This window comes from Cervus canadensis, chromosome 33 (assembly GCF_019320065.1).
Source record: "Cervus canadensis isolate Bull #8, Minnesota chromosome 33, ASM1932006v1, whole genome shotgun sequence".
NCBI lineage: Eukaryota > Metazoa > Chordata > Mammalia > Artiodactyla > Cervidae > Cervus > Cervus canadensis.
Window position 1 is genome coordinate 12,295,096 of NC_057418.1, and position 21,461 is coordinate 12,316,556.

The 21,461-nt window shown below is 43.1% G+C and overlaps 1 protein-coding gene across 1 annotated transcript; it reads left to right on the plus strand.

Moving 5' to 3' along the window:
* The first annotated feature begins 5,836 nt into the window (after positions 1-5,836).
* ABRACL (ABRA C-terminal like) lies at positions 5,837-21,150 on the plus strand. The gene is made up of 3 exons (XM_043457331.1): positions 5,837-6,327; positions 11,680-11,746; positions 20,566-21,150. The coding sequence occupies exons 2-3, from the start codon at positions 11,686-11,688 to the stop codon at positions 20,748-20,750; spliced, it is 246 nt and encodes an 81-aa protein (XP_043313266.1). The 5' UTR covers positions 5,837-6,327; positions 11,680-11,685; the 3' UTR covers positions 20,751-21,150.
* The last annotated feature ends 311 nt before the right edge of the window (positions 21,151-21,461 follow it).

Genomic DNA, 21,461 nt, shown 5'->3' on the forward strand with positions numbered 1-21,461 from the left:
CCAGGCCTCCCTGTCCACCACCAACTCCCAGAGTTTACTCAAACTCATGTCCATTGAGTCGGTGATGCCATCCAACCATCTCATCCTCTGTCGTCCCCTTTTCCTCCTGCCTTCAATCTTTCCCAGCATCAGGGTCTTTTCAAATGAGTCAGTTCTTCGCATCAGGTGGCCAAAGGATTGGAGTTTCAGCTTCAGCATCAGTCCTTCCAATGAATATTCAGGACTGATCTCCTTTAGGATGGACTGGTTGGATCTCCTTGCAGTCCAAGGGACTCTCAAGAATCTTCTCCAACACCACAGTTCAAAAGCATCAATTCTTTGGCACTCAGCTTGATTAAAGCTATACTCTCAGAAAATTTACTTGACCACTGGGTGAAGGATAGCCCAGAGCAGGGCATCTCAGTCTTGAATATAATGGCAACTCTGTTTCAACAACTCTGTGATTCTGTATTTCTAACAAGTTCTCTGCCTTAAAGATCCTGACCCAGTGTAGCTGGAGTAGGCTTAGGAATCTGAAAACTCCACATAAAGAAGCCCTGGCAGGATGGACCCAAGCACAAGTGAGAAGTTTCAAGCTGAGAGGACTTCCTTTGTTTAGAGTCTTAGGACAGGAAGAGGTATTAGAGAAGGAAGAAATGGTGAGAAGCCGGGAGGTAGCTTTTTGTCCGCCCCTTGACACAGGAAAGAGTCCAAGAAAGGGTTTACTATTCCGTCCTTTCCCAGCCTTTCTCTGCACACACATGAGTGTTTTCTGGTCATCTTACTCCTCTCCCACAGTAGATTAAAGGAAATTGAGGCTGTCTGACCCAGTTTCTCCCAGAGTCCCCTCCCCAGGGGAGGGCATCTGCAAAGCAGTATTCACCAACATTCTGCTGAGAGCTTTAGGGTGTGCGTGTTGAGGGGTCTGACCCCTGATTTCCTCTGCCTGAGCCCTGCTTCTGGCTGTAAATTTCCCCTCCATTCCCAGCCTTGGATCCAATGGCAAGATATGCTTTTGTTCCTGCATTGGGTCCAGAACAAACTGGGATGGGGTGAAAGTCAGTTCTGTTCTGTAAATGGTTATTTGGTGCTTTCTGTGTTAGGCATACAACCTTCTATCTTCTCTCTTGGACTGGAAACTTCCAGGTCAGAACGTCAACTCTAAACTGCTTTATCTGTGCTTCTTTTGAACTCAGCCTTAGAATATCACTTTTTCCCCAGAGGACTGTAGTTGACCCTCTTGTCTGAATTCCCCTGTCTCTGTTTGCACCCTCAACTCCACTCAGGAGCTCACTTCTTGCTGATCTCCAGCCACCTAGAGCCATTACTGTCCCTTACTGGGACTGGCGTCAATGCCAAGTGCTGTGGAGAGCTGCAGGACAATGAGAACTGGGGACAGGTAATTGTGTCTGCCAACTGAGTCATTAGTGACCTTAGACTAAAGAGGCACTTTCAGCCAAAAGGTAAAGGCAAAAGCCATATAATAGGTAGTAAAATAAATATGAGTGGTGAGGGCTATATGCGGCAAATCTAAAGTGTTCTTTGAAAAAAATGTGTCCTGACAAAGAGAAAACGGAAGTTCAAGCAAGCAGTAGGTTTGAGCGAGGCAGTCGTGAATAAAGCAGAGGATTTATCAGGACTGTAGAAAGACACAAACGCTCCAACAGAGGTCTGAGAAAAATGAAATCCTCTGTTGCTACTTCTAGGGACATTTGCATTTTGGGAAGGGACTTTTCCAACCGCAGACAAGTTTCATTTTGCCTGGTCAGTGTGCTGAAAGCATTTAAATGAAATGCCTTATTTCTGAAAAATGGGAACTTTGTAAATTTTTAAAAATACAGGTTTCTATCTTCTCTTGAAAAATTGTAAGAGTTAGCAACATTGGGTGAATATCCCCTCAGCTGTCATTTATATTATTTATATTCTTTGTCTTTCGCTAAAGGCATTTGAACTTGCAGTCTCTATATTAAAGTCATCTATATTGATTGGAGGGCTTCCCAGGTGGTATCCTAGTGGTAAAGAACCTGTCTGCCAAGGCAGGAAACATAAGAGATGTGGATTCGATCCCTGGGTTCAGAAGAACCCCTGGAGGAGGGCATGGCAACCCACTCCAGTATTTGCCTGGAGAATTCCCATGGACGGAGAAGCCTGGCTGGCCAGGGTCCATAGGGCTGTATAGTTGTATAGACGCAACTGATGCGACTTAGCAGACATGCACATACTTTAAGAAGGGCACTGCTTCTTAAAGGGGCAGCAGGTGATTCTAATGTGTAGCCTGAGTAACTCCTATTGTCAAGCTTTGTGGCACTAACCCCTTCCACTCCAGGCCTTGTGTCACCCCTGGACAAGAGCTGGATATCTGGATTAGAAATTGTAACCAAATGAAACAAATCTACAAAGGCTAAAAATGAAATATGGGTAGGGTGACCCACTGTCCTAAATTGACTGGACAGTCCCAGGTTTAACTTTTTTGGTGAATCATTTTGGATAAGAATTTAGATTTCTTGCCAGAAAAGTAGGGGGCCTAGAAACAGGTGGTTTGTAAATTTTTCCATTTGTGAGTTGGAGGGGGAGAAATGCCAAAACTAAATAATAGCTTTATCTTATTAAAATTCTTAATAATTTCCAGATTTTGTTGATACCTTCTTAACCTCCTCTAACAACTCTGTCCAAAAGAACTTTCTGGGAAAATAGAATTGTTCTGTGCTATCCAATACAGGTAGTTATTAACCATTTGCAGCAGTTGAGCATTTGAATTGAGGCTACCTTGACTAAGGATCTGAAGTTTTAATATTATTTCATTTCAATTAATTTAAATGTAAATGAATATATCTGTAGGAATTTAGTAGTTAGCTACTGTACAAGGCTTGTTTTTATTGTATGGCAGAGTTGCTATCATTTATGGTAGACATATCATGGGGTGATTCATCTCCTACACTTCCTTTGTAGAGAAACAGCAACCCTATATATTGGATTTAGCAGATTTAACTGGGTAGGGGGACATGGGGCGGTGGGGAGGGGAGGGCTATTGGGGAGAGGGTCGGGGCAGAGAAATAGTAATTGATCCAAACTGGGCCAATTAGATTTTTTCTTTCAAGAGTCTGAAATTGAGATACTCAAAGTCTGTATCCATTTGGTAATGGTAAGCTGAGCAAGCAGGGTTGACACAGACGCTGTGCCATGGAGTCTCAACTCCGTGTTAGGACTAATCCTCACCTAACAGGTGCAATCATAAGTTATGCTTCGGTGGAGATTAGAAACTGTGTAATGCAGGTGGGGTTGAGGGAGGAAAAGTGGGGGATGGAGAAGGGAAAGAGGGGAGAAATCCCTTCTAATGAGTGATGGACATAATACCCGAGCTTTGTTGTACTCCATTGTTTTTAATTTGGATGTTGAAGAGGGTGGGGGGGCGGGGAAAGAAAGATATGGAGGAAGGGGGAATAAAAAAATAACAAAAATATCTTAATGTAAGTTCTAGAAATAATGGTGACATATATTCTCTAATAAGCCAGTTTATAAAAGTCCTGTTCTTCAACTGACGAACAATGGTTCTCTTTCACATGGAAGTTTCTTCTCTGTGATGACTCTTTGAGAAAGAGACATATATCTTAGCCCATAATGGTTTTCAATAAATACGTTTGATGAACGAATAAATGAATGAGCAATGGGAAATGCAGCATCTTCCCAGTCATATCAACACTTGTGCAACAGTTTGGTTTTTTTTTTTTTCAGCCAAAGCATCTTCATTTGTTCTCTGGTTGGTTGGTTTGTTTTTAATTTATTTTTATTTTTTTGCTGTGCTGGGTCTCCGTTGCTTTGCGAGGGCTTTTCTTTAGTTGCAGAGAGTGGGGGCTACTCTCCAGTTGTGGTGGGCAGGCTTTTCGTCACGTGGCTCCTCCTGTGGACCTCAGGCTCTAGGGCACAGGCTCAACAGCTGTGGTGCGTGGGCTTAGCTGCTGCAAGGCATGTGGGATCTTCCCAGAGCAGGGATCCAACGTGCTTCTCCTGCACTCACAGGCAGATTCTTAACCACTGAACCACCAGGCAAGCCCCAGTTTGTTTATTATTGTTTATTAGTCTTGTCCTTGCATTGTTTCTTTTTTTAAAAAATTGAAATATAATTCACCATAAAATTCGTCCTTTCAAAGGGTACAAATCAGTGGTTTTTGGTGTATTCAAATGATCATGTGATCTTCATTAGTATCTAACTCCAGAGTATTTTTCATTGCTAAAAAGGAAACCCATAACCATCAGCCCTATTTTCTTCCTCCCAAAATAACTTTCTTGAATTGTAATTCTTTACAGATTAACATGAGGTTTATGTTACACTTAGTGTAACATATATACAAAGTATTTTTTAAAGAGTGAATCCATTTTTATAGTAACAGGGATTTTATTTGCTTAAAGTAATCTATTTCTGTCTCTCTTTCCCACCCCCACCCCCATTGGCAGAGTACTGTGAAACACTACTTACTTGTAAAGAAGTAGTACATACAGATTGATTATTCATTTCACTGAATATTATCCAAATGAAGAACTGCCACAAACCAAAGGAGCTAGGTGCTGCCCTGAGAGTTGCTAAATACGCTCTTTTCTTGAATTATACTTTCTGCATTATATAGACTGAAAAATACAAACTATTTCTTCTCAGCTTGTTTTAGTAAGGAAAAAATAGTCCTCCAAAGGATTTTGGAGTCACCTTAAACTTCACGTGACATGAGAAACCTTGATCAATCAGAACTTTGTTGAGAGTAATCTTCCGGTGGTAGGGAACAGAGACTCATTCAAAGTCACACCCGAAGTGACAGGTGTTTACTCTGACAGGCTAACTAGGACGCTCTTTAGGGAAGTGGCTGGATACAATGCAGCCACAGGGACCTGGATACTCATATTATCCTCTGGAGCAGGTCTTCGTTGTTTTTAATATATCACTGGATCTCAGCTTCCCTTAGAGGCACTTCTACCACTTCCACTCATACTCACCTTCGACTTCATCCTTAGTTTTTGCTTACTCCAGTATTTTGCTTTGTCAGGCCCATTTTCCCTATTTCTGCCTCAAGCCCTCTCAGCTTCAGCCTTCCTGTCAGATAGCTCCTTCTCTGTATTCATTCTCCCTTTTCAGTTTCCAAGGGAGAATCTGATTGGCTTATCTAATGATCCAGAGTTCTGGTTTGTGAGGACTGTTTGTTCCAGGTCACCTCCTAGGGTGATGGCCAGTTTATGGACTGTGTCTTTTGCGTCACATGACCACTCTTAATCCAATCAGCTAAGGCGGTTGGGGGGGAACTTTGGGGGCAATTATTTGTGCAACCTTTGTCCTAGGAATAGTTCGGGTCAGTTCTCTTGGCAGAGGCTTGGTTTCCTTTTTGAAAAGATACCAGGTAGGGCAAACATCACACACACACACACACACACACACACACACACATACTCAGAGATTAAAATAAGTTACTATAATAAAGGATGTATGAATAAAATGATTGAATTATACGGTTACATGTAGGAAATAATGAATAAAGAGGGGAAGAAATCTACATTGACCCAGGGCCAAGAATTATAATAGCTTTATCCAAGTAAAGTTTCTTTGCAGTAAAGCCGTTTTCAAAACTGCATTTTCTTTCGCAAATCAGACTAGCCTGCTGTCATATTTGTAGCTATCTGAAAGCCCCCTGCCCTGGGTTTAATTCCGCGCAGTGGTGAAGAATCCGCCTGCCAATGCAGGAGCCACAGGAAACACCACTTCTATCCCTGGGTCTAGAAGATCCTCTGGAGAAGGGCATGGCAACCCACCCCAGTATTCTTGCCTGGCAAATTCCCTGGACAGAGGATCCTGGCGGGCTACAGTCCGTGAGCCCAAGGAGTCAGACCGACTAAGCGCGCAAGCAAAGGAGATCTCAGCATTCTGCACGTTGGGGGAGCTTTTTTTCTGGCGTTCGGAGAGAGATCCTGGCAGGAAGTCAATTTCCAGGAAAAGATGCGGGGGTTGCAGCTCCTTGGCTCCGAGTGGCGCGGGGCAAAGGTGGCGGTAACTGGAGCTCTGGATGCATTTTCCTAGAAGCCTCCAGCGCTCCGCCACCTGTGCGGAGTCTGCCCCCTTGTTGGCGTCTCCGCTCCAGAGTTTCCTCCTCCTAGCTTAGTCCCCGGGAGTGTGGGCGGCCCCATTCCTGAGCGCTGAAACTCTGCCCCCCTCCCCCCGCTCGCCCTCCGCCTGCGGCACACCAACGAGCCTTTTCTTTGCCTCACTCACTTCCTTCCTCGGCTTCTTCCTCCCCAGTGCGTGGAAGAAGGCAACCAGCCCGCACCGACGCTGCCCCAGTTTTCTCGGAAAAAAACAGGAGGTAGAGATAGGTGAGTGATCGCCCTGGGAAGTGGCGTGCAGGTAGAAAGGATGGACTGGGGTAGCCGGGGGAGGTCAAACAGCCGGAGGAGGGGATCGCGGGCTGAGGTTGGAGAGCCAGGACGGGGAAGAGAGGGGGCTAAGGCGCCTCGAGGGTATAACTGGCATTGGGCTGAGCCGGGTGCTGGGGACCGCGTGGGCGCGCCCCCGCGCCCCCCCCCCCCCCACCTCTCGGGCAGACTTCCGTACTCGGCTCACGTGACATTTTGCCGGTCCGGGGGCGGACGGGGCAGGGAGATCAGCAGCGTTTATATATACATTTTTTCCCCCTTTTTTCTTACCGCGGAGCAACTTGCCGGCTTTGCACTTGGAGAGCCAGTTCCGCAGAACTGAGCGGGAACAGACCGGCAGTGAGGGGCCAGGCTCCCCCCGAGGAATTCTGTGGCTTCAGGGCAGTGGGCTTTGCGGGCGCGGGCGGCGGGTGCGGATCTGAATGCTCCGGGTTCTGTGTACCGGGTGGGGGGTAGTGAGAAGACAGTAGCGACTCGGGGAGCCCCAAGCCGGGTCCGTTTGCGTCGCTGGGTTTGGGCACCGGCTCTCGAGGCGCGCCTGGGGCGCGCCGATCGCGGGGGAGCGCGGGCCTCGCGGAAACAAAGGCTTCCGGGATGCGGATGCTGCGCTTCCCTGGGAGTCCCCCCGGACCCCGCTGTGCACCCCGGAGCGGGGGCCGAGCGTTGCGCCCCCTAGCTCTGCAGCTGTGCGGGTGATGACCGTCTGATGGCTTGCGGGGACAGGGTCTCGGGACCCCTTCCGGGCCAGCTCCCAACTCGGCTCGGGGATGACCAAATATGGAGTGTGTGCGCGCCTGCGAGGAGGCGGGAAGGAACCCAGTCATTCTTTGACCTGCACCAGCTGCTCGTCGGGGATTTTGAAGGAGGGCTGGGAAAGAGTGGCCAGCCCTAGTGAGGACAGGTGGCTCCCGATTCCCAGATGTCCCCACTCGAGTAGGCTTATTTCTTGACTTTAGAAAATCTCCAGGTATTGCCTCCAAACTTTAGAAAACAAACCAACCAAAATTAAAAAAACCGAAAAACCTGTTAAGAGGGTCCTTAAATATATCTTCAAGTGCCTACTGAAAGTGGAGCATTTCGGCATATGGCCCAGTCCGCCCACGTTCCGCTTTCCTTGTGGTTCCCACGCACAGTGCCTAATTGGTTTCTGTCACAATGAGAGGGCTCAGCTAGCATCTGCCATCCCCTTCCCCTGAGCCTCCCATTGAGCCGGCTCTTTCTTTCCCTTAGACTTGCTTTGCCCGTGGCCTCTCATTGTTCTTGATCTTGCTGCTTGCACCAGCCCCAGGCTTCTGTCCTCATAAAAAAATGTCGTGGACCTTCCGAGGTTTGTGCAGCAGAGTATTTTATACTCCTTTGTCCTCATTAAATATCAAAGAAATAAACCGTGCCAGGTTATGTAGGCTAGCAATAGTTTTTAAGTCTGTCATTTTCCTACTCAAAATGATCAGTGCTGGGAGCCTTTTTTGCTTTTTAAGGGTTTTGTGTTAGTAAGTACTCAAATATTTCACACCAATACAACTTACCGTTACATTTAGTTCTATTTGCATAATAACCAGCCCCACCCCAAAGCAGCAGAAGAGGCAGAAGGATGAAGTAAAAACAGCATTTAATTGTGAGAAACCCCTCTGAGTCAGTTTCATCATCCATGAAATAGGGATAAATAATACTCTGTAAGGGTCTTAGAATGAACACAGATAAGGAGCCTCGGGTGTAATTAATTATAAGGAAATTCTGGTTGTCTTCCCTTCTTCAAAGATGAACATGCATCTGCTTGATGTGATGCACATATTCACACTACTTAAGAGTGTGATTTCCTCTTTGAGTCTCATTATTAAAAGATAACTATGACTGGTGTGAATGGTGGTGGGTGGAAGGAATGGAAAATGATGTTAAAGAGATGAATATTCTGGGTGGGAGGAAATCAAAGCCTCTGAGAATTAGAGGACTGTAATCCCCTTGGACATTTCCCTTTCCCTTTTGTCCAATGTGGGCCGATTTCCTCATCAACCCTCACAGATCCTACTACTTCTGCAAACTTTATTCACCATTAGACAGTTTTGATTATTAGAGAATTTTTTTCTCTTATGGCTTCCAAATCTGCCTTTCTGTTTACCTGTCTATTCTACCTAATATGGTAATGCAAACAAGACTATTCACATGAGTACATAATGGAGTTTTATTTTTTTTAAAGCAGCAGGTCTCTTAGGGTCTCTAGGCTAACTTTAAAAGTCAAGATTCTTTAGAGTGCAAGTGACAGAAACTCAAACCAGCATAAGCAAAACCACAGAAGATTGATTAGTTCATGTACCAGAAAAATCCAAGATCATATACAGGCTCAATCATTGATGCACGGTTGACTTTTTTTGTGTGCTGGATTTATTCCTGGCAGGCTTTTTTCACACGGTAGCCGTTTACATACTGGCCGGCCATAAACTTAGAGCCCAGTAGGAGAGTGTTGTTTTACTAGTAGTCTGGCAAAATTCCTGGGCTGATCCCATTGTTCAAGATGGGATCACCTATCCTATGCTCCAAACCAATTACTCTGACTTTGAACCATTCCTGGAGTCCAGAATGAGGCTCCACCCAAAATGAGATGAGATAAGAACAAGGAAGGAATGGCTCTAACCAAAAAAAAAAAAAATTGGACTGCGGGTGCCAGAAGATAGAAAGGGTGCTGAGCAGGGGAAAATGACAGCTATTCACCACACTGACATTAACAGGTTTTTTTCCTACCACTAGTCTCATGGCTTGTCTTTCAGTTGTGTCCTCCAGTTATGTTTTAGCGTTTTAGTGTCTCTCTAAAACTGTATTTTGAATTGAATATAATGTTATAATTTCACCAATAACTATAAAGTTCTCACATTTGGACACTAATTTTTGATACTGGGTTTTATGTAGCTGCATTAACCTAAGATGTTGCATCTTGTTGCAGTGTTGTTTTTTAGTCGCTAAATCCTGTCCAACTCTTTTGGGACCCCATGGACTGTAGCCCTTCAGGCTCCCCTGTCCATAGAATTTCCCAGGCAAGAACACTGGAATGGGTGTTTGCCATTTCCTACTTCAGGGATCTTCCCTACTTGGGGATCAAACCCGTGTCTCTTGCATCTCCTGCATTGGCAGGCGGATTCTTTACCACTGAGCCACCAGGGAAGCCCATCTTGTTGCAATATAAGCTTCTTAAATTATAAGATTTACACAAAAGTGTAGCAGATGGTAGTGGTGCTTTTAATTATTAACTATTAGAAATCTGGGGTCCTGATCAATATAATTTAAACATAGATGTCATTCTTGTTTTTTAAAAGCTACCAAGAATTAGCTACGATCTGTCTGAATAAAATTATTTCTTCCAAATCATCACCCCAAAGTAAACCATTCAGGCCATCCTACTCTTTTCATCCCTTATTTAATTTGGAAAACTTAGACTCTGCTGATGCCTCTTCTGCCCATGCTTTTCACCCTCATATTGCTGTTTCCAGTGTAAATTATTTCCTTCTTATGGAAACTCATTCTTCCTCCTTTCCCGCTTTACTTCTTCGCTCCAACAGAGTTGGGTTTCTCTCCTTCAGCTCTCCCTGCGGCTTCCCTGTTTCTTGCTGGTATCTTTCTCCTCCCACTTTCTGTAGCTGTGTGCCAGGCCCCCTTTAGGCTTCCTTTTCTGTCTTTGAGTCCACTTCCTCCCCTTAGAGCTCCTTTCTGTACCTCACTGAAATCAGCAGCTCCCTGTCAATAACCCCCACAGGTGTGTTTTCATCCCCTCTCACGCCTTTGCTCATTTTCCTGTTTGCCAGCCAGTTATTTGTTGAGGTCCTACTCTTGGTGCCAGACGGGGTCCCGCAATAGCAGAACGGTCAGATCCCCGCAGAGAGGAGCTCACTGTCTAGTGATAAAAGGCAAAGTGAAAGAAAGTGAAGTCACTCAGTCGTGTCCGACTCTTTGCGACTCCTTGGACTGTAGCCTACCACGCTCCTCCATCCATGGGATTCTCCAGACAAGAGTACTGGAGTGGGTTGCCATTTCCTTCTCCAGAGGATCTTCCCGACCCAGGGATCGAACCCGGGTCTCCCGCACTGTAGGCAGACGCCTTACCGTCCGAGCCACCAGGGAAGTACCTGATAAAAGACAAGAAGCTGGTCATTCCAATCAAGTGAAATGAAGAGGATGCGCATTACTGTGGGAACACACACGGGGGGCACTCCTACTCCCTGGTTTCAGGGAGGGCTTCCTGGAGGAAGTTGTATCTCAGTTGGGACTGGACAAGTGGAAGTTAACTCCAAGAAAGAGGGATAGTCAGAGTTGGGTTGAAGAAGCAGCAGTACCTGTGAAGGCTGGACGTAAGAGAGTGAGGGGACATTGGAGGAATGAAAAGAAGCGTCGTGTAGCTGCAACCTGGCATTCAAGGGCATAGATGTGAGGTGGCTGGAATGATGGGCGCAAAGCCAGCCAATGGAGGACCTCATGAGCCAAGGGACCTCGCCCAGCTGCTGTGCTAACCCTGAACTCCTTCCTCATCCGAAGATGAATGGTGTTCACCACAGGCTCTCCATTGCAGTCAGATTGCATTACGAGCTGTTGGGGAAAGAGCACGAGTATTTGTGACCCGGAAGTCATCATTGCCCTGACCTCATGGTACTAAAATTGCCCTTGTAGGGTTCCGCCTGGACCGCCTTTTCACCTCGGGGCTCCTAGAGGGGAGGATGGTGTTGGTTTTTCCGGTTTATCCTGGTGCCCCCAGCTCCTAGATTAGGGCCTGCCCCAGATGTGCTGTGGTTTCTCCTTGTTTCTGTGATTTTTCCAACTACTTACCTGGTCCACTCTTCCCCCAGGAACCTCCCCGAAACCTGCGGCTTTCTCCTTCAAGCTCCCTTAATGCCTTGGACCCACCGCTCAAAGAGAGCTTGTCCCATTGCTAGTCATGCCAGGCCTTTCACTGCTTGTGGATGATGAGTTCCCTGAGGGCGGGTCTTGTGTCACTCACCATTCTGTTTTTGGTGCCAGGCAGAGCCTGGGTTTGGAGTTAATAGTGGGTGCAAGGACAATGGCTCCATTCTCCCCAGTAGACTGCATGGAGTAAGAGTGGGACCGCCCACCAGGGCACTTACAAAGATGGGGGAAATGGAGGTACTCTACCTGGGGGAGATACATCACACACGTGTTTTTAGGAAGAGGGGCATGGTAAATTAATAGTGACAAATGCTGCGTGAAAAAAACCGAGGGCCCTTGGATTTGACAATATATGCTTAATGGAATGTAGAAACTAATAATACAGATTTTTTTTTTTCCCTCCCTCAGGCAGCAATGAATGTGGATCATGAAGTTAAACTCTTAGTGGAGGAAATTCATCGTCTTGGTTCAAAAAGTAAGTATTATATGATAGATACGGTGTTTCATCTGAGTTTGCTTTAGAGCAAGGACTAACTCTTTGGGTACTGTGCTGTCTCTTCGGTCATGTCCTACTCTTTGGGACTCCATGGATTGTAGCCCACCAGGCTACTCTTTTCATGGGATTCTGCAGGCAAGAATACTGGAGTGGGTTGCCATTTCCTTCTCCAAACTCTTGGTAGAAGCCTTAAAGTTTTGGCAGCTGTCAGCTAACTGCTCTCAGCCCTGAAGTAACTTTTGGAGACACAGAACTGTTGGAGTATTGTGATTCTTATACAAAGAATGGTTGAGTTATTATCCTTTGAATGGGAAGAAAATCACTGTACATCTGTAACCTAGCTGCATTGAAATCTTGTCATTGAATCTCATTGTTCGAATTTTTGTCATACTATTAAAATTCATTTTTTTTTTCCTGCTTTACCCTGCCACCATTTTGAAAATTGGCAACTGACTAGAGACTCATTGAAATTGCAATACATTGTCTTTATTTTCTTCAAACTTTTGAATTTTGTATAATTAGGTATTTATGTATATATAACTAAAAGAACCCATCCTTTGGGTAGTTTTTTTAAAAAGTCAGCTTTTCCCTCAGCAGCATATAAGCAGCTACCATGAAGTTTGAGACATGTAAAATGGGGAGTATTAGTCCCCTTTTCCTAAATTGTAATGAAAACAACTCTTATGCTTGTAACTATAAGTATTAATATTTTGTACATCTCAGACCAGACATGTAATAGTTTGGGGAGCATTTTAAAAATTGTAAGAGCAATAGATGTATTCAGCAACAACTGAGATAATGGACCCCAAAGTTTTAAAATTATATCATGTAAGTGAAAAACAACTTTAAGAAGTACCTTATAAGAGTTGTCCTGTCATTGTAGCCTTGTTTTTTTTTTACACTGGAGGATAATTGCTTTACAATGTTGTATCACCATTATAGCTTGATTTTCTTACATATAGCTGTGATTACTTATGAATCACAAATCATTTGAAATAACAAGAGGTACTTTGAAAATTCCATTGTCATTATTATCAAACATCCCCTGTAGTTTTCTTTTGCGTATGTAACCTTACCACAAACTTTGTGACATGAAACAGCAAATGTAATATTTTTCATTAAGGATATATTGAAGTATAGTTAATTTAAAACATTGTCTTAGTTTCTGCTATACTGAAGAGTTATTCAGTTACACATGTATATGTACTCTTTTCCATTAGAGTTGGTCACAGGATGTTGAGTGTAGTTCTCTGTGCTATAGAGTAGGACCTTTCTGTTGATCCATTCTGTGTATAATAGTTGGCGTCTACCAACCACAAACTCAAACCCTCACACCACCTCCTTCTTGGCAGCCACAAGTCTGTTCTCTTTGTGAGTCTGTTTCTGTTTCGTAAGTAAGTTCATTTGTGTCGTAGTTTAGATTCCACATGTTAAGTGATATCACGTGGTATTTGTCTTTCTCTTTCTGACTTCCTTCACTTGGTATGATCATCTCTAGGTCCCGCCATGTTGCTGCAAATGGTATTTTTTCATTCCTCTTTGTGTGAGTAGTATTCCATTGTATGTATGTACTACATTTTTTTGTAAATAGTGTTATTGTGATCATAGGGGTGCATGTATCTTTTTGAATTATAGTTTTGTCCACATTTAATATCTTAATGGTTATGTAGGTTGGGAGTCTGCCTCAATCTGTTTGGGCTGCTGTAACAAAATACTGCAGACTGTGTGGCTTATAAACAGCAGAAATGTTATTGCTCATAGTTCTGAAGGCTGCAGGTCCGACATTAGTGTGCCAACATGGTCAACTTGGAGTCTTCTAGGTCTCAGATTTCTTGTATCTTTTCATGGTGAAAGGGACTAGGAATCTCTTTGTAGCCTTTTTATCTATCATCAGTCTGTCTATTATTGTGGTAACACTCATTTATAAGATCTTGTAAGTTTCATATAGAATAATATTGGGTTGACAAAAAAGATCATTCAGGTTTTTCTGTTACATCGTATGGAAAGACTCAAATGAACTTACTGGCCACCCCGATACTTAGCACTTCAAAATAAGCTGGTTTACAAACTAGATGACTGTAAGGTAATTATCTTAACTTGTATAAGGAAGAAAATATTTTGAACATTGTAACTTCACCAGGCCTCCTTGACTTACCTATTCCTGGTAATAGATGAATTATTGAGTTGGAAAGCATCTATGGAGATACGTTATCTATTGACAGATTAAGGTTAATTATTTATGTTATGTCTGGAATAATGTTGGCTAATCTAAAGTATGAATTTGATGACTAGATTGATGAATTTAGTTTTATCTGTTTCTTTTAAAATAAAGTTCTTTAAACCCTTTCATTTTTTATCCTATCACTTCAGTTCAGTTCAGCCGCTCAGTTGTGTCCGACTCTTTGCAACCCCATGGACTGCAGCACCAGGTTTCCCTGTCTATCACCAACTCCTGGAGCTTGCTTAAACTCATGTCCATTGAGTTGGTGATGCCATCCAACCATCTCATCTTCTGTTGTCCTCTTCTCCTCCTACCTTCTATCTTTCCCAGCATCAGGGTCCTTTCCAGTGAATCAGTTCTTCGTGTCAGGTGGCCAAAGTATTGGAGTTTCAGCTTCAGCATCAGTCCTTCCAATGAATATTCAGGACTGATTTCCTTTAGGATGGACTGGTTGGATCTCCTTGCAGTCCAAGGGACTCTCAAGAGTCTCCTCCAACACCACAGTTCAAAAGCATCAATTCTTGGGTGCTCAGTTTCTTTATAGTTCAACTCTCACATCCACACATGACTACTGGAGAAACCATAGCTTTGACTAGACGGACCTTTGTTGGCAAAGTAGTGTCTCTGCTTTTTAATATGCTGTCTGCTGCTGCTGCTGCTAAGTCACTTCAGTCGTGTCCAACTCCTAGTGACCCCATGGACTGCAGCCTACCAGAATCCTCTGTCCATGGGATTTTCCAGGCAAGAGTACTGGAATGGGTTGCCATTGCCTTCTCCGAATATGCTGTCTAGGTTGGTCATAACTTTTTTTCCAAGGAGTAAGTGTCTTTTAATTTCATGGCTATAGTCACCATCTGCAGTGATTTTGGAGTCCACAAAAATAAAGTCTCTCACTGTTTCCATTGTTTCCCCATCTATTTGCCATGAACTGATGGGACCAGATGCCATGATCTTAGTTTTCTGAGTGTTGAGTTTTAAGCCAACTTTCTCACTCTCCTTTTTCACTTTCATCAAGAGGCTCTTTAGTTCTTCTTCACTTTCTGCCATAAGGGTGATGTCATCTGCGTATCTGAAGTTATTGACATTTCTCCTGGCAATCTTGATTCCAGCTTGTGCTTTATCCAGTCCAGCATTTCTCATGATGTACTCTGCATGTAAGTTAAATAAGCAGGGTGACAATATATACTGTTGATGTACTCCTTTCCCGATTTGGAACCAGTCTGTTGTTCCATGTCCAGTTCTAACTCTTGCTTCTTGACCTGCATACAGATTTCTCAGGAGGAAGGTCAGGTGGTCTGGTATTCCCATCTCTTTGAGAATTTTCCACAGTTTATTGTGATCCACACAGCCAAAGGCTTTGGCGTAGTCAATAAAGCAGAAGTAGATGTTTTTCTGGAACTCACTTGCTTTTTCGATGATCCAGCAGATGCTGGCAATCTCTGATTCCTCTGCCTTTTCTAAATCCAGCTTGAACATCTGGAAGTTCATGGTTCATGTACTGTTGAAACCTGGCTTGGACAGTTTTGAGCGGTACTTTGCTAGTGTGTGAGATGAGTGCAATTGTGCAGTAGTTTTTGCATTCTTTGGCATTGCCTTTCTTTGGGATTGGAATGAAAACTGACCTTTTCCAGTCCTGTGGCCATTGCTGAGTTTTCCAAATTGGCTGGCATATTGAGTGCAGCACTTTCACAGCATCATCTTTTAGTATTTGAAATAGCTCAACTGGAATTCCATCACCTCCACTAGCTTTGTTTGTAGTGATTCTTCCTAAGGCCCACTTGACTTCGCATTCCAGGATGTCTGGTTCTAGGTGAGTGATCACACCATCGTGGTTATCTGGGTCATGAAGATCTTTTTTTGTATAGTTCTTCTGTGTATTCTTGCCACCTCTTCTTAATATATATCTTCTGCTTCTGTTAGATCCATACCATTTCTGTCCTTTATTGTGCCTATCTTTGCATGGAATGTTCTCTTGGTATCTCTGATTTTCTTGATTTCTTATTTTTATCCTATAGAAAAGAGTTAAGTGGATAAAGATTATTTGGAAATTTAAATTCTTTAACAAATGTACCTTGAGTGCTGTCTTTGTGCTCAACTGCTGGAGATGGGAAAATAAACAAAAGCCCATCTCAGCCCTGTGGGCCTCTTTAGGTAGTGAGAAGACAGATAAATTGGAAGCATGTTTTGGGAGGTGATTAAGAGCGTGTGCTCTGGAGTCAGACTCTGGGAGGAATTCCACACATTCCTGCTGTGTGACCTTGGGCACATTTCTAAACCTCTCTGTGCCTTGGTTTCCTTATTTGTATAATGATTCTACTCTATTTCATTGAGTGTTGGAGACACATTTTTCACGCCTTAAAATCTCTGAAATAAGGATTATTTTATGATACATGGTATGCTATCGTTAAATTGGCAGTTTAATTGGAACATGAGATAATGGTGCTTCTTACAATCAATGGTGTCTTATCTTTGACAAAATGGTTAAGTGAGTTTTAATGACTATAAAACGCATTGAACAGTTCTAGGAACATACTGAGTACTCAATAAATGGTAGCTTTCATTACTGTAATTGATGGTGAACGCTTTGATTGATACACATTCCATTTTTTAAGAAGTGCTGTTAACTCGACTAAAGCAATCATAGAGTACTTCTCAGAGAAGGTGACATTTGAGTCCTTTTTTTGTTTGTTTTTTTGAGTCCATTTTTGAAGAAAAAATAATTTAGCTAGAAAGAGGATCTGCGATGCCAGGTAGATGACCCAACGTGGACAGAGTTACCTGGGGAGGTGATTCTTATCACCCTGGATTACAGCAGGTTGCTCATTTTGACTGAATCGCAAGATGCATGGAATGAGAAGGCAGGAGGCCAGGTGAGAGGTGAGGCAAGGGCCAGAGGATGAAGAATCGTATTCACTCTCTCTTAAAGGTGCTAGGGAGCCACTGAAAGATTAAAGTAGAAGAATATCAATTAAGCTTGTATCATACAAAGTTTCTTCCACATTTTAAATTCTGTATGAATGTGGAGGATGTAGTGAGGGTAAAAACAGAGAAGGGGAGACTTGTAAGGAGCCTGGCAATTAGCCACGGGAGAATCAATTTGGGCCTGAACCAAGGAATTAATTGTCCATGGAGAGGGAAGGCTAGAGCAACAGAAGATACAAGGAAGGTGGCATTGCTCGGACATTTGTCAGATTGAGGAGTTAGTGGGCAGGAGAACCCCAAGATTACAGCAGGGTTTCTGCCTTTGGTGGCTTTAAAACATTTAACCTAAATTGAGAATTTACCATAGACTGGGCATGCTATAAAAGACTTTACCTACATTCTATGTTTTAATCCTTGCAACAACTCCGAGAGGGATATTTTTACCCTCGTTTGATGGATGAAGTAACTGCAGCTCAGAGAGCTTGAAGGACCAGCCAGGTTACCCAGCCGCTGCACTGACTCCTGTGATCAGTGAAAAGTTTTCATTGCCGACAAAGGGTCGTGCTGTTGGAAGTAAAAACATCAAACAGGTACCTCTTGGCTTTCCAGGCCAAGCATGGTCAGACTCCCTATTTTCCATTACCAACTTATTTCCATCTTCTTCTCTTAGATGGTTTCCTTGAGGTGAGTAAATTAGTCACTGTTCCCCTAGACACTTAACTTCTTTCACCTGTGCGTATGGCTTGGCATATTCTCCCATTTCTTTCACTCATAATTGAACCAGTGATCACTGATCTAGTGCTTAGCATGGGCTGGACTCTGTGCTCTATGCTTCAGAACTGTGTCCCCAGCCATACAGTGTGGGAGGTATCAAGATCCCCATTATACAGATGAGGAAACAGGTTTAGGGAATTTATGCAGATTTCCCAGGCCAAGCAACTAGCAGATGGCCAAAATTTCAGCTGAGGACTGTCAGGGTTTTTGGTTGGTTGGTTGGTTTTTAAAGCTCTGTATTATACTCCTCTTAAAGTCCAGTGGCTCAGAGGGTAAAGCATCTGCCTGCAGTGTGGGAGACCCGGGTTCGACCCCTGGGTCGGGAAGCTCCCCTGGAGAAGAAAATGGCACCCCACTCCAGTATTCTTGCCTGGAGAATCCCATGGACGGAGGAGACTGGTAGGCCACAGTCCACGGGGTTGCAAAGAGTTGGACACAACTGAGCAACTTCACTTACTTTGCTTTCTTTCTTTAAAGTCCAGAACAGGTACCACCAGTCATGAAGTCTTCCCTTCCTGGTCTAGCCCAGAGTATCTTGGTCTCGATAAACAATCATGTACCTCTTTGTCCTGTTGCTCTACCTACTGTGTATATGGTTATTTCCTCATAGGAGGGGGAATCATTTCTTTGCTAGCTAGAAAGTGATTCTATCATTCCTTCTCTCTGCCTCTAGTGCCCAGCACAGCGCTACACCATAGGAGGAGTTTATTAAGCTGCGTGCTGTAAGCTCTAATAGGGGAGCACCCGAACCCAAGAACCCTTCTCGTTGTGATGGCCTTCTCCTTCACAGGGGATACAGCTTTGGGAGGGAAGAACTTGGAGCATTGCAGTAGGATGGGGTGAAATGTTCAGCCAGGTAGATCGAAGGATTCAGCTAACACTGGGGAAGTGTCCTTGATTACTCTTATCTTTGAGACGTCCTCTTATTGACTTTTAACCAAAGATCCACTTTTTGTTTACCTCAATTAAAAATAGACTTTATTTTTTAATAAAGTTATAGATTTACAGTTATAGATTTACAATAAAATTGAGCAGAAGGTACTGAGATTTCCCGTATACCCTCTGCTCCCTCACATGCATAGTCTTCCCTGTTATTAACATCTTCCACCAGAGGGGTGCCTTTGTTACAGTTGATGCCCCTGCATCGTTGTTGTTGTTCAGTTGCTAAGTTGTGTCCGACTCTTTGTGCCCCCATGAATGGCAGCACGCCAGGCTTCCCTGTTTTTCACTATCTCCTGGACTTTGTTCAGACTCATGTCCATTGAGTCAGTGATGCCATCCAACCATCTCATCCTCTGTCAACCCCTTCTCCTCTTGTCCTCAATATTTCCCAACATCAGGGTCTTTTCCAATAAGTCTGCCCCTAATATCTCAGTTGGTAAAGAATCCACCTGCAATACAGGAGGACCCCGGTTTGATTCCTGGGATGGGAAGATTCCCTGGAGAAGGGCTAGACTACCCACTCCAGTATTCTTGGACTTCTCTTGTGGCCCAGCTGGTAAAGAGTCTGCCTGCAATGTGGGAGACCTGGGTTCCATCCCTGGATTGGGAAGATCCCCTGGAGAAGGGAAAGGCTACCCACTCCAGTGTTCTGGCCTGGAGAATTCCATGGACTGTGTAGTCCATGGGGTCGCAAAGAGTGGGACATGACTGAGAGACTTGCACTTTCTTCCCATCAGGTGGCCAAAGTATTGGAGCTTCAACTTCAGTGTCAGTCCTTCCAATGAATATTCAGGGTTGATTTCCTTTAGGTTTGACTGGTTTGATCTCTAGGATTGATCCTGCATTGACATATAATTATCACCCAGAGTCCATAATTCACATTACATTTCACTCTTGGTTTTGTACATTCTGTGGGTTTGAACTGATGTGTAATGATGTCTCCATCATTATAATATCACAGAGTGTCTTCATTGCTTTAAAAATTCATTGTGCTCTGCCTGTTCACCCCTCCCCTATCCTAACCACTGAAAACCACAGATGTTTTTACTTTGTTTTCTCTTTTTCCATAGTTTTGCCTTTTCCAGAATAGCCCATAGTTGGAGTCATATAGCACATAGCTTTTTTTCAGATTGCTTTCTTTCATTTACTAATATGTATTTAAGATTCCTCCAGGTTTTTCATGACTTGATAGCTCATTTCTTTTTAGTGTTTCTTTTAATTTTTAGCATCTATGTTAAAAACTGGCCTTCAAACTAGATAATGTAGGGATTCTGGTAAATAAAGATTTCTTCATTTTTTGTGGTCACCACTCCTTTCCTGGGGTTTCTGAGCGTGTTTAGAACACACTTAGAGAAATACTGCTCCTGATTTGGGGTTTCTCTTATATTTGTTATTTTTACTGATTCAACAACTAACAGTTAGGAAGTTGAAATTGAGAGACTTCCCTGGCGGTCCGGTTAAGACTGGTCTCCAGTGTAGGGTGTACAGGTTCGATCCCTGATCAGGGAGCTAAGATCCTACACGCCTTGCAGCCAAAGAACAAAATCATAAAACAGAAGCAATATTGGAACAGATTCAATAAAGATTTTAAAAATGGTCCACACCAAAAGAAAAAAAACCTTTTAAAAAAATAAAAATTTGGACAGAGAGGAATGGTCCTCCATATGAGCACTGTAACACATTCACTTTTTGTTAATATCTCTTTGTTCTCACTCTGCTGTTTGTACCAGTGATACTAAGGCTAGAATATGTACTGCACATTGCATTTCCTCTGTTCCTTTTTGAATCTGGCAAGAAGTAACACTGAATTTTTGACGGTTGACTGCTACATTGTGATGTTGGTTAACCTCCAGTTGTTTATGAAAGATGATGTGTGTTTGCCATACGTGGTGGCAGTAAACAGACTTTGCATTAACTAACAGTGTGTTTTCTCAATTAGATGCTGATGGAAAATTAAGTGTGAAATTTGGGGTTCTCTTCCAAGATGACAAGTGTGCCAACCTCTTTGAAGCACTGGTAGGGACTCTCAAAGCGGCAAAGCGAAGGAAGATTATTACATACTCAGGAGAGCTACTTTTGCAAGGTGTTCATGATGATGTTGACATTATATTGCTTCAAGATTAATGTGGTTTGCATGGCTCTGTTTATTGTATTTTGTTTGTTTCTGGTAAACTGGAATATTAAGTCAAAGGACAAACATAGGAACCTACTTAATGTATTTTTATAGAACTTTATAAACAAAAGGAGACTCATTTTAGAAGTCTGTCCTTTTTTTTATCTTGAAAACAAATTTGTGTATTACACTGTAAAATGAACAAAACGTATTATTTTTCTCAGGAATCTGGTTGGAAAATGTAAACAATGGGGCTTTTTTGGTGGGGGTACCAGGAATGTTTGTTTCATAAATTATTCATAGACAGTTTCTACAGATATTGAACATTCTGTGAATTCAAGAAACAAACTTGTAAGACTAGCTCCCACAAGGACTATAATGTTTATGTAATAAAAACATATAACTCCCTTATAAAATTGTCTTATTGTCTTATTTTGTCATTTGAGATTTATGTACCTCACAGACTTGAGTTTTTGCATCAATATTAGGTAACTGCAGTAAAAGTTTTCTTAATTTGGAGAAATATTTTCTTAAAACTACAGAATTTAAAAAGTAGGGATGATTAGTGTTATGACTGGGCCCTGTTAAATATAATGATTTTGATGCCTATAATGTGCTTAACCCTGGTAGGGGACATGCCTAAAAGATGTAACCCAAAAACTTCACTTTCTAACTGGATCAGTCAGACCCACCTGAAACAATACAGGAGTATTTATGATTGC